The following is a 12,521-nucleotide window of genomic DNA, read 5'->3' as shown; positions in this document are numbered from 1 at the left end:
AACTGAAAAGTTAAGAGTAAAATTACAGCACAAATGCAATATGCTTGATCGATCTGCTGACTAATTTAATTCACGTATTATCTGATTTACACATCAAACTGCGACATAATGTTCGCCATTGGGTCAGCGCGACTCGATTAAACTCACCTTTCGGATCAAGACAAAGGCTCGCAATGTCCGCCACAGGCCTAGTCCGTCCTGTGAACACGATTCAATCACTCCGTGCGATATCCACAGTCACCTCCTGGGTAAACCGGGATGGTGCTCAGGGTGTTAGGACTTCAATTATTCGAAAAATCGTAATTATTATCGACAATTTCAAGAATTGAGTGGCTTTCTTCTCGAGTGTTGAAAAACTTTCAGTGGTCAGTAGTCCTGCCGCTAAATGGCGCGTGCTCTCGCTAAATCTCGCATCATCAGTCAGTGTGCCGCGAGAGCTGGCTCTTCGGAGTTTTCCGGAACAGATACGGTGATGTACGAAATTTCCATAGGGAATATTTTTTAACACGATCAAATATTTACACGTCAAATAGAAATCGCATGATGTTGAAAGTTTAACTTTGAAAAAGGAATCCCAAAATACGTTTGTTTTATGCATTTCCGGGTCAAACAATCATGGCGGACGTGAAGTCTTTGGAACATCCAACATTGAAGGTACGATGGTTTTCAGACGTAATCTGCAATAGTTTCTTTCAATTCAACGCAAATCTCGTTACAGAATACAAACTTTATGTTGTTTTGAATCATGTTTAATGCTAACATCATTCTTGTGAGATCTTAAGGCGAAAACTAATCGTCTCGGCTCATTACTGAAATGACCCAACTAAACCTGAAACCAGACCAGCACGACACATCGACAGTGTCAACTTCAGATGTAATTATAAAGTTTAAAAGGAATGGCTAAAGGGATTCAATTAACGACGTTCAAAAAGTGTCAACGGACCATAATTATTCGGAAACAAGTAAGATAGACGTAATAAATGATTTGTCTTTTCACATAGCTCCAAAATTCACCAAATTTAAGTGGCACAAAAAATGTAATTTTTCCTTTCATACACTTCTCTAGAAAGGATACCATGCTCTTAAAAGTTAGTTTAGGAAACTTTCAGAGAGATTCGTTCACAAGCAAGTTCATACATGCAGAACCATGCAACTGTAATAAGGGTACAGCATTTTTGGGTACACAAACAAGCTTAGATCGGAGATCAGGGATTGGGAAAGGCAGGGCCATTTTGCACATTAGAATAAAAAATGGCCCATTAAATTTTTTAAGTTTACTTTTGACACAAGGGCAGTGGCCCATTCTAAATAATCATGAAAATGGTCCATTGTCAAAGATCTCTATCCCAGTCCCTTGGAGATATTAATAGTAAATTGACCCCAGTCAAACATTATTGGTTGCTTGAGCAAACTGTGTCTGTATATACAAATATAACCTAAGGGGGGCACTGTTTATAACACTAAAATCATGCTGACTACAGCTTAGGTATGGCATGTTACATATGTGACCTAGTGTTCTGCTGCAGAACTTAATCAGTTTTAGCGATATGGTGGTGTCATTTATTTTTGTCATGGTAATGATCATTTGGGGTTGTTCTTCAATTCAAATTAAACCATCTCTACTTTTGTCATGTTTTCTTGTCATACAGGTTCCATATGAGGTACTGAACAAAAAGTTTCGAACAGCACAAAAAAATATTGATCGTGAAGTGTCTCACATACAAGGCGCTGGTAACGAACTTGAGAAATGTCTGCAGGAAAGTAGTGTCTCTGTGGGTGATGTCTCAAGAGTCCTTGACAACATGGTGGAAAAGTTAACATTCCTCAAGAGGAAGGTAGGTCTTTTGTCAGGCAATATGTCTGTATGAGGCAATAGTTTGTTCTAATGATGGAATAGAAGATAAACATACTGACTGTTACTTTTTATGTATTTGATTTCAATGTATGCTATGGTCAGTGTGTTACTGTACAGCTTTAGCAAAAGAATCTCTCCTTTTGTCCTATCGATTAAGAAATGATTGTAAAGGTCTTAGCTTCACATAGAAGGAATTGCTTAACCCTTTCTTTTTAGATATTACATGATATCATAGTGGTGTATCTGCTAATGCTTGATACCCGAAAAGATACAGATTAGAATTGATCTCCAACAACCCATGCTTGTCGTTAGAGATGAATAACAGGATTGGGGTAGTCAGATGCATGTATGATGCATGTCGTTGTATCCAAATTGCATGGATCGATGCTCATGATGTCAATCTCTGGATTGTCTGGACCAAACTTGATTATTTACAGACCACCGTCATATAGCTAGAATATTGCTGAGTGCATAAAAACAACAAACCAACAAGCACTAAAGCTTGAGTTTGTTGTGACAGTAAATTATCTGGAAAATAGACAAACTTGAATGTGCAATTTGAAAGATTGAGGATGTTTTATGCATGTTTTATTGAACCCTTTTGTACTTTTTGAAAGTGAGATTTGCAAGAATGGAATATGTACTAGCCTTGCAGCTGTGCAAGTTATGTTAGTTTGCCAAGGCCACACATGGTGCTGTCAACTATAACTGATAACTATTACATACCAAAATTTGAGTGTCATGAGATCACTGGTTATTGTTGTGACAAATTAACACTGTCAACATGGGCGTTCCATATTGTACATCAATCACTTACCTACAATATTGCATTCATGAATAATTATTTGTGTTCGTTACCCAATATTCATGACACGTATCATATTAGCCACATAGTGTATTCTTTGCAGCCCCAGACATACCTTTATATTTTAAGAATATGAAAACAATAAAACTCCAGTTTTGAACAAGATTATAATTTTTACCCAGTTTGCCTGTCATGTTCACTTAGAATTGCATATATTTCCTTACATGTGAGTAACCTGTGAAGGTCCGGGTTAGAATGAACATTCAGTAACCCATGCTTGTCGTAAGAGGCAACTAACGTGATCGGGTGGTCAGGCTTGCTGACTTGGTTGACACATGTCATCGGTTCCCAATTGCGCAGATCGATGCTCATGATGTTGATCACTGCACTGTCTGGTCCAGACTCGATTATTTACAGACCGCCGCCATAAAGCTGGAATATTGCTGAGTGCGGCGTAAAACTACTCTCACTCACTCACTCATTATATGTGAGTACAGCTTTAAAATACCAAGAGACAAACAGTCACTAGTCAACATCACTGCCCATCAGTGCTCCATCTGCATTGATTCCCTCGTAGAGTTGAACCCCACTACTATGCTTGTTTGTTAGAGTTTTGGGGCGGTGGGGTAGCCTAGTGGTTAACGCTGACGGCCCGGGTTCGATTCCCCACATGGGTACAATTTGTGAAGCCCATTTCTGGTGTCCCCTGCCGTGATATTGCTGGAATATTGCTAAAAAACCTGTAGTAAAACCATACTCAGTCAGTCAGTGTTTGAGTTGAAAATGGAGGATTAAGATTTACAATGTATGGCCATCAGATAGAGCATTATTATGGACTGGGAGTGTGGATATTTCTCATGACATCTCTGTTGGCTGGCTGATATTTCATGTCATTATGCCCTGCCCTGAAGTGGAGGGAGGATGTGGGATCAGGTGCTGGCCATCCATCCATCCATCCTTCCTTCCATCCATCCTCCCATGCACCCTTCCTTCCATCCATCCTCCCATGCACCCTTCCGTCCATCCATGCATCCTTCCATCCATCCATCCATCCTCCCATGCATCCTTCCATCCATCCATCCTCCCATGCATCCTTCCGTCCACCTCCCTGTCCATCCATCCTCCCATGCATCCTTCCATCCACCTCCCTGTCCTTCCATCCATCCATCCATCCTCCCATGCATCCTCCCATGCATCCTCCCATGCATCATTCCGTCCATGCATCAAACCCATGCAGCCTTTTTATGTTTTGGTGTTTCTTAAAGAAATAGATTTAATTACAGCAAGTATTTTCCATTGCAGGGGATATCAGTGATGTTGTCTTCTTGTTTTGTATTTGCGATGTATACCCCTTGACAGTGGAACTTCTAAGAATATATATAGTGAACTACTGGGAAAAAAAGACGAACACAGTTTACAAATGTTATCCAAACTAGCCTACTTCCTAGAAGTGGGTTTTATTATTTAGTGCTTGCAATTAGAGCCTTTACAAGTTTTCAAACTTTGTGAAAAAATAAGCCAAAATACTTTTGATGAGTTACCCTTCCTTTCTCCAAGTATATTCATCGATGCTTATGCTGTTGATCACTGGATAGTCTGGTCCAGACTCGATTATTTACAGACTGTCGTCAAATAGCTGGAATATTGCTGAGTGCGGCGTAACACTAAACTCACTCACTCATGTATATTCACTCCTACAGGAAGCTGGTCCAAATTATTGGTTGCCGGGGATTGTGTTAACGCAGTTCTCTTATTTACACAAGATCCACAACTACCACCATCACCACACACACTCAACCACACACTCACACACTTACTCTACCAGAAAAAACACTGGACTCGGACGTCGGGCAATGGGTTATTTCCACCCCTGCCCATACTTCAAGTTATTTCATGCCCTGCCATACAGTGGAGGGAGGATTTGGGAATGGATGCTGGCCGTCCATCCTTACCTCCTTCCTTACGTCCATCCCTCCATCTGTTCATCAATTTTGTCACTTAATTCCAAAGCACAGCTTGAAAAACAGTGAATATTTTGCATATTTATCAAACCCATGCAGCCATTTATGTTTTGGTGTTTCTAAAAGAAACTGATTCCATGTCCTTGATGTTGTCCTCTTGTTTTGAAGTTGTTATGGGATTGTGTTCATTCAGTTTTCTTATATACACCCTACGCACACCCACTTACACAAACCTGTGAAGATCCGGGTTAGAATTGGTCTTCAGCAACCCATGCTTGTCGTTAAAGGCGACTAAGGGGATCAGGTGGTCAGACTCGCTGACTTGGTTGACACATGTCATCGTATTGCATAGATCGATGCTCATGCTGTTGATCACTGGATTGTCTGGTCCAGATTTGATTATTTACAGACCACAGCTTATCAGCTGGAATATTGCTGAGTGCTGAGCTAAACAACAAACCAATCAACCCACTCACCAACTCAACCACTTACTCATCTACCCTATCTACATGATGTATGATTGCAGGCCGATGAAAGTATCCAGGATGAACTAGAGGCTGCCCGGGTCATCAAACGCCGGGTAGAGCACCTGAAGGAGGCTGAGAATCTCCCCGAGGAGGCGCGTCCGCTGTGGCAGAAGAAGCGTCTGGATCGCATGCTAGTGGAGTTCTTCCTACGGGCCGGGTACTATAACACAGCTCTCAAGTTGGCCCGGCATTCTGAAATAGAGGTACACCATCTTTTGCTGCTTTGCTAATGTTCGCAATTTGGTATTCAGGCTTTTTGTTTTGTTGCCATTTGTCTGGGACAATGCCTTTAGTTTTCTTGCCAATGAACTTGTTTCTTAGCTGTTTTTACTTATTTTAGATCTTATTTTTACTGTATCAACTATTTTAGCATCAACTAAATGTACCAAACAAAAGTTTGCAAGGATTTTATTTTTGGATTAAATTCCTTTCTTCCGTAATAAAAAAAATATTCAAAAATTTAGATTTTGTACCATCACTCCTGGATTGTGACATTATTAATTAACACATAATTCCATTTTGTTTAGTTGACATTAGCACAGCTTTTTATTCATATATGTTACAACAGTCTTATTAGCCCACTATATTGAAAACGTGTGTCAATATTCATGAAGTTAAGATGCATTTGTTTGCAGGATTTGACAAACATAGAGCTCTTCCTCACCTCAAAGGAAGTGGAGGAATCGCTGATGAGACACGAGACTGGGCCCTGTCTAGCTTGGTGCTACGACAACAAGTCCAAACTACGAAAGATGAAGGTTATATCTTTTTCCTTTCTATCATGTTTCTTGTTAGAAGGTGACATAGATTGCAGTGACTGTACAAAATCGATCAGATCTTATACACATTCAGTCTCTTAGTCTTACTTTTGAATGATGTCTCTTTGTATTAAGATGTCTTGTAAATTGACTTCAAAATAAAATCAAAATATTATATACATGTTCCAATAAAATCATATTGAACTTCAACTTGAATAAAAACACTTTAATAAAAAATATCAGTTTTGAACCTAGTAACAATTCTTTCCTATTTGCTTGCCAGGGTCGGTTACTTTTACATCCTTAATATATCCCAGTATCAGTAAGGCTATACTCCAGATTTATCACATGAAAATAGGAAACTTCAACCAATGTGGAAGCAGCATCTTCATCAATTATGCTTTGGTTTCAGAGTACCCTAGAGTTCAAAGTTCGCAGACAGGAGTTCATTGAGTTGGTCCGCAGTGATAAGCGACTGGAGGCTGTCAAGTAAGTCGGACACCATTATTGTGAAGGTTTTCATTCACATTTGCACCAGTACAGAGCAATGGTAATATAAGTTATTAGATGCACAGAATGTTTCACTAGTCATTGGATTGCGTCCATAGTGTAGTGTATAGATTATATCATTTGATTTATGAACCTTTAATTTGAACAGGGAGGTGGGGTAGCCTAGTGGTTAATGCGCTTGCTCCTCACACCAAGGACCCAGGTTCGAATCACCACATGGGTACAATGTGTGAAGCCCATTTCTGGTATTTCCTGATGTAATATTGCTGGAATATTGCTAAAAGCGGTGTAAAATACACTCACTCACTCACTCACTCACTCACTCACTCACTCACTCACTCACTCACTCACTCACTCACTCACTCACTCACTCACTCACTCACTCACTCACTCACTCACTCACTCACTCACTCACTCACTCACTCACTCACTCACTCACTCATTATCAAATTTTAACTTGTGGACATTATTGGGCTTTATGCTGCAAGATGGCATATCAGTTTTATTGTTACACCAGAAACCTATCAGTTTACCTGGGTCTGTCTGCTTGGTTTTACCATCTGATTAGTGTGTTGCTTGATGTCTGTTAAGTGTTCCCATTTGCAAGAGGCAGTGGGGTAGACTTGTGGTTAAAGCATTCGTTCATCAGGTTTGTGTCCACATTGGTAAAATGCGTGAATCCCATTGCTGGTCTGACATCATCTGTGATATTGCTGGAATATTGCTCCAAAGCGGCATAAAGACTCACTCACTCACTCACTCACTCACTCACTCACTCACTCACTCACTCACTCACTCACTCACTCACTCACTCACTCACTCACTCACATTGAGTCTGGACCAGGCAATCCAGTGATCAACAGCATGAGCATCGATCTACGCAATTGGGAACCGAAGACATGTGTCAGCCAAGTCAGCGAGCCTGACCACCCGATCCCGTTTGTCGCCTCTTACCACAAGCATGGGTTACGGAAGATCAATATTCTAACCCGGATGACTCAATTATGAACAGACCACCATCATATAGCTGGAATATTGCTGAGTGCTGTGTTAAACAACAAACAAATAGTTGCTGTTCACAGGGAGGCGACAGACAGTTGGCATGCTACCTGAAGGGTAGCAACCAGATTTAACCAGAATTTACATCAATTCAGTAGCAGTCAAGTAAAATGTATCCTTCGTCCTGAACGGTTGAATGTATTGTGTTTGCAGACATGCCAGGAAATACCTGAGTGGTGTCGAGGACGACCAGATCCCAGCTGTGCAGAAGGTCATGGCGCTCCTGGCTTTCCCCAGTGATACACAGATAGCTCCTTATAAGGTATGGCGCTGAAGGGAATGATGCCCTGGTTTCAGTGAGTGATTGTATGAGATGTTTATAGTACAATTTATTGAGTAGGTGTTTGCTGTGATGTTTCAGAGAAAGTGCATGCTGATATGTAAGTGAATGAGTGTAGGCGGTGATGTTTCAGGGTTAGTGAGTGAGCTAGTATAGATGTGGTGTTTCCAGATGAATTAGTGAGTTAGTGTACACGATGATGTTTCAGGTGAAGTGAGTGTACGCGATGATGTTTCAGGTGAAGTGAGTGTGGCGATGTTTCAGGTGAAGTGATGTTTGTTTCAGGTGAAGTGAGTGTATGCGATGATGTTTCAGGTGAAGTGAGTGTTTCAGGTGAAGTGAGTGATGATGTTTCAGGTGAAGTGAGTGTATGTGATGATGTTTCAGGTGAAGTGAGTGTAATGGTGTGATGATGTTTCAGTGAAGTGAAGCGGTGATGTTACAGGTGAAGTGAGTGCGCGATGATGTTTCAGGTGAAGTGAGTGTACGTGATGATGTTTCAGGTGAAGTGAGTGTACGCGGTGATGTTTCAGGTGAAGTGAGTACGTGATGATGTTTCAGGTGAAGTGAGTGTATGTGATGATGTTTCAGGTGAAGTGAGTGTACGTGATGATGTTTCAGGTGAAGTGAGTGTACGTGATGATGTTTCAGGTGAAGTGAGTGTATGTGATGATGTTTCAGGTGAAGTGAGTGTATGTGATGATGTTTACAGGTGAAGTGAGTGAGCTACTGTATCTTGTGATGTTTCAGGACTAGTGAGTGATTTAGTGAATGTTCTGATGTTTCAGGAGCTGTTGGATGTGAGTCGTTGGCAGGAGCTTGTCCAGCAGTTCCGGGAGGAGAACTTTAAGTTGCACCAGCTCAACTGTACGTCTGTCTTCACCGCGGCCATCCAGGCGGGGCTGTCTTCACTCAAAACGCCGTATCCTTTACCAACACTCCTTACATCAGTGTGAATATAGTAGAGAGTTACCTGGGATATTTAGGTGCTCCCCAATGACAATCCAGAAACCTTTAATAATGGCATTGTATTGAAGATTCACACGGATTACGTTTCCATGTTTATCAGAAGCATACCAGGGCGGTAGTTTAGCCTAGTGGTTAAAGCCTTTGCTCGTCATGCTGAAAACCTGGGTTTGATTCTCCACATGGGTACAATGTGTGAAGCCCATTTCTGGTGTCCCCTGCCGTGATATTGCTGGAATATTGCTAGAAGTGGTGTAAAACCATACTCACTCACTCAGAAGCATACCAGTGCTTGTATAAAAGTGATTTAATTATTAGAACGATTTAGGTAAGAGTTGGTGCAGAGAAATTCATTGCTTCATGATGCCTGTACCTTAAATAAAACAAAAGCTATGATTATGGATTCAATCCCAAATTGTCCTGTAGTATATTGTAAGGTTTCACGACACCATACCTGTGCTCAATGATTGTAAATGTGTGAAGCCAGCATCACTGTGGAATTACAGCAGAAGTCTGTTATTACTGAAAATACCCATGAAGGTCCGGGTTAGAATATTGATCTTCAGTAACCCATCCTTGTCGTAAGAGGCGACTAATGGGATCGGGTGGTCAGGCTCGCTGACTTGGTTGACACATGTCATCGGTTCAATTGAGCTGATCGATGCTCATGCTGTTGATCACTGGATTGTCTGGTCCAGACTTGATTATTATCAGACCGCCGCCATATAGCTGGAATATTGCTAAGTAGCGTAAATCTTAACTCACTCATTCACTATTACTGAAAATGTCCTGAGAAGTTTTACAGTATAATTTCTCTAATCACCCACTTGGTGTATTTTATCATCTGCAGCTTTAGCTGGTAAACTGAAGCCAGAGTCAAATAAATTCTGTTTGGTCAAGTAACTTCAGACAATAATGGACAGTAAATTAACACTAATATCTACATAATCCTGATCACCAGGGGCTGGTGGGATGACTCCAAAGCTTTGACACTGACTAAAAACATTCTTTGAAGTTTTGTGGGCTATGATTGATTCTGTGTTTGTCAAACCATTAGGCAGTTCTATATTACAAATGCCTTCCAGTAGGTGAGAATTCCTTAACAGCCACCAGTCACTGTTACAAGTCTACGTCAGAGAACAAGAACCCGAACTGCCCCGTGTGTTCCAAGCACCTGAACGAGCTCGCAAGACCGCTGCCGTATGCTCACTGTGCCAACTCCAAACTTATCTGCACAATCACAGGTGGCTCTCTCAACGAGAACAACCCACCAATGATGCTCCCAAATGGACATGTGTACGGTTACAATGTGAGTAGATTTGTTTGTTTGTTTGTTTATCACCGCTCTCAGCAATATTAGAGCAATATTTTGGCGGTATCTAAATAATCGAGACAGCATCACACTATCCAGTGATTAACAGCATGAGCATCGATGTATGCAACTGGGATATGATAACATGCATGAACCAAATCAGCCAGCCTGACCACCCAATCGTATTAGTCGGGTCTTACGACAAGCATGGGTTCCAGGAGACCAATTCTAACCTGGGTTCCAAACTTTGTAACTTCACCTCACTATTAAGATTTAAAAAAATATTTTCAATAATTTCATGGTATTATGAGTAGTATTTCTCTTTGTCCATATCAATCCTGTGTGATTCCTATATCTGTTAATGTTTCAGTCCCTTGCGACAATGGCTTCTAATAACGACGGTCGAGTTGTCTGCCCACGAACAAGAGAAATCTACAAGCTAGATGATATCGACAAGGTGTTTGTCATGTGATGAGTGTCCCATGACAGAGAAAAAGGCACTGCATGAAAGACGACCATGTGATGTAGATAGATAAATAGTGTTACAGAATGTAAGAAAGAGGCTGGTTCTGACTGATTTTAGCTTGCCATCACACATAGAACCAAGTAGAATGGTGTAGATACTCCATGTGAGATGACGACTGATTATGTACGTGTAAAGCTGCATCTTTTCTGTGAAAACACTCCAATCTTAAAGCTGAGCGCTGATTGGTCAGTGAATCTTCACTCTGATCGTGAGTTACATGTCAAGTGACATCAACTGTTCAATGTTGTCTTTGGTTAACAATTGCTTATGAATGCCGGGATGTATGGCTTAATTCATTTAGAATTGCAGTCTTGATAAATGTTTACATATTTGTGAATTTTTTCCAGATATTGTTCCCAATTTTATTAAAATCAGATAGTTTACTCTTAACTGATACCTTTTTGTTGAAAGATCTCCAAATGTCTCCATCACAGGTCACATCACACTAACCGAGAGAGATTGATGACGGCTTCATTTCCGTGAAGTAAGCATGCATTCTTGAGCCAAAGGGGCAGTGGGGTAGCCTAATGGTCAAGGCATTCGCTCATCATGCTGAAGACCCGGTTCGATTCCCCACATGGGTACAATTTGTGAAGCCCATTTCTGGTGTCCCCCGTCGTGATATTGCCGGAATATTGCTAAAAGTGGCGTAAAACTATACTCAGTCAGTCAGTCTTGAGCCAAATGAATCTAAAATGATTCAGATGTATTTGGTTGCATCATATTTTTCAATTTAAATTTTAACAAAAGAGAACACGCAGAGAACAAACAATCCTTGTATGTACTGAGAGAAAGAAAACGGCTGCATATGACAATATAACCTTGATAGTACACCCGGTATGGGTGGGTGTTTTTGTTTACATTCAGAAGTGCCCCATTCATTTTGGGTCTGGATACCAGGTCACTTGGAAATGACCAGTGTAGAAAATATATGTCTCAGTGTAACAGTGCAGCCTTTATGATTAACAGTGAGAACTTGTTGATAGTGTATTGAGATGCAGAAATACGAATTCTTCAGTCATTGGACCAAGAATGTTGCAACCTCAGCGCTTTTTGGACAATGCATGATGTTTCTTGTGAGATGTCCTTGGATCTTCATACAGAAAGATATTGTACTGAAGATCTGATTTTAATTGGATTGATGCACTGTGCGAAATAGCCACTGGCCCGCTAGCCCGTGGCTAGCAAAATCCAGTCGGGCCAGTAAATCTCCATAGTCACTGGCCCGACTGGCTAGTGAATTTTCATGGGGTCACTTTGTAAATCACTCTCTCTGACTTGCTAACTTATAATACACTTTTAAATCATGCAAGATTATGACCGACTGGCTAGCAAGATTTACAAACTATTTCGCACACTGGATTGATGTTGTTCTGGTAAACATAGCAACCTTACTTGTCTTAACCATCTAAGGGTGAGACCAGTTGCGGAATCACTGAAAGTTGTGGTCAATAAACTAGTAGGATTTACAAGAAGTTCATGCAAAGTGTTGGTCTAAATGACCGATATGAGGTATGCATGGTATTTCATTTCAAGACACCAAAGGTACAAGAAGTACTTCTACACTGTCAAATTTACATGCATATTCATAGGTTATGGAGGAACGTTACACCTATTATGAAGTAACAATGTGTACCAGTGTAAAGTTAAAGATTTCACCACTATGTTAACAGTTCAAAGTCCTGTGATATTACTCTATCGAAAGATTCACCACTAACACATGTAAACAACCATTTATCATGAAAGAGAAGTGCGAAACCCTTTTCTGTTTATCATTTATTCAATAATTGAACTTCCCCATGACATAGTTCCAGAGATTTGAAGCAGTGCTGTTTACATAAGACCTCACTTCCCCATGACATAGTTCCAGAGATTTGCAGCAGTGCTGTTTACATAAGCACTCACACTTTGGGAAACAATGATCAAATCGTTACGGGAACATTACACAAAATATTAAGAGGA

General features: G+C 40.7%; 2 protein-coding genes across 3 annotated transcripts in view; one reads left to right on the top strand and one right to left on the bottom strand.

Moving 5' to 3' along the window:
• LOC124261156 (C-terminal-binding protein-like) overlaps positions 1-418 on the bottom strand; it is a 45,490-nt gene extending 45,072 nt beyond the window's left edge. The window contains exon 1 of one of the 2 annotated variants that reach the window (XM_046695484.1): positions 148-418. The gene's annotated coding sequence lies outside the window, so the exon portion shown is untranslated. The remainder of the gene's footprint in view (positions 1-147) is intronic. The other variant, XM_046695485.1, reaches the window with a different exon arrangement.
• A 144-nt stretch (positions 419-562) lies between these two features.
• Positions 563-12,042, top strand: LOC124261157 (E3 ubiquitin-protein transferase MAEA-like). The gene is made up of 9 exons (XM_046695486.1): positions 563-654; positions 1,650-1,835; positions 5,148-5,351; positions 5,784-5,906; positions 6,319-6,395; positions 7,629-7,737; positions 8,544-8,677; positions 9,835-10,030; positions 10,404-12,042. The coding sequence occupies exons 1-9, from the start codon at positions 616-618 to the stop codon at positions 10,503-10,505; spliced, it is 1,170 nt and encodes a 389-aa protein (XP_046551442.1). The 5' UTR covers positions 563-615; the 3' UTR covers positions 10,506-12,042.
• Positions 12,043-12,521: the final 479 nt, after the last annotated feature.

This window comes from Haliotis rubra, unplaced genomic scaffold (genome assembly GCF_003918875.1).
Source record: "Haliotis rubra isolate DU_JTF1 unplaced genomic scaffold, ASM391887v1 Scf79, whole genome shotgun sequence".
NCBI lineage: Eukaryota > Metazoa > Mollusca > Gastropoda > Lepetellida > Haliotidae > Haliotis > Haliotis rubra.
This window is presented reverse-complemented; position numbering and strand designations above follow the sequence as displayed.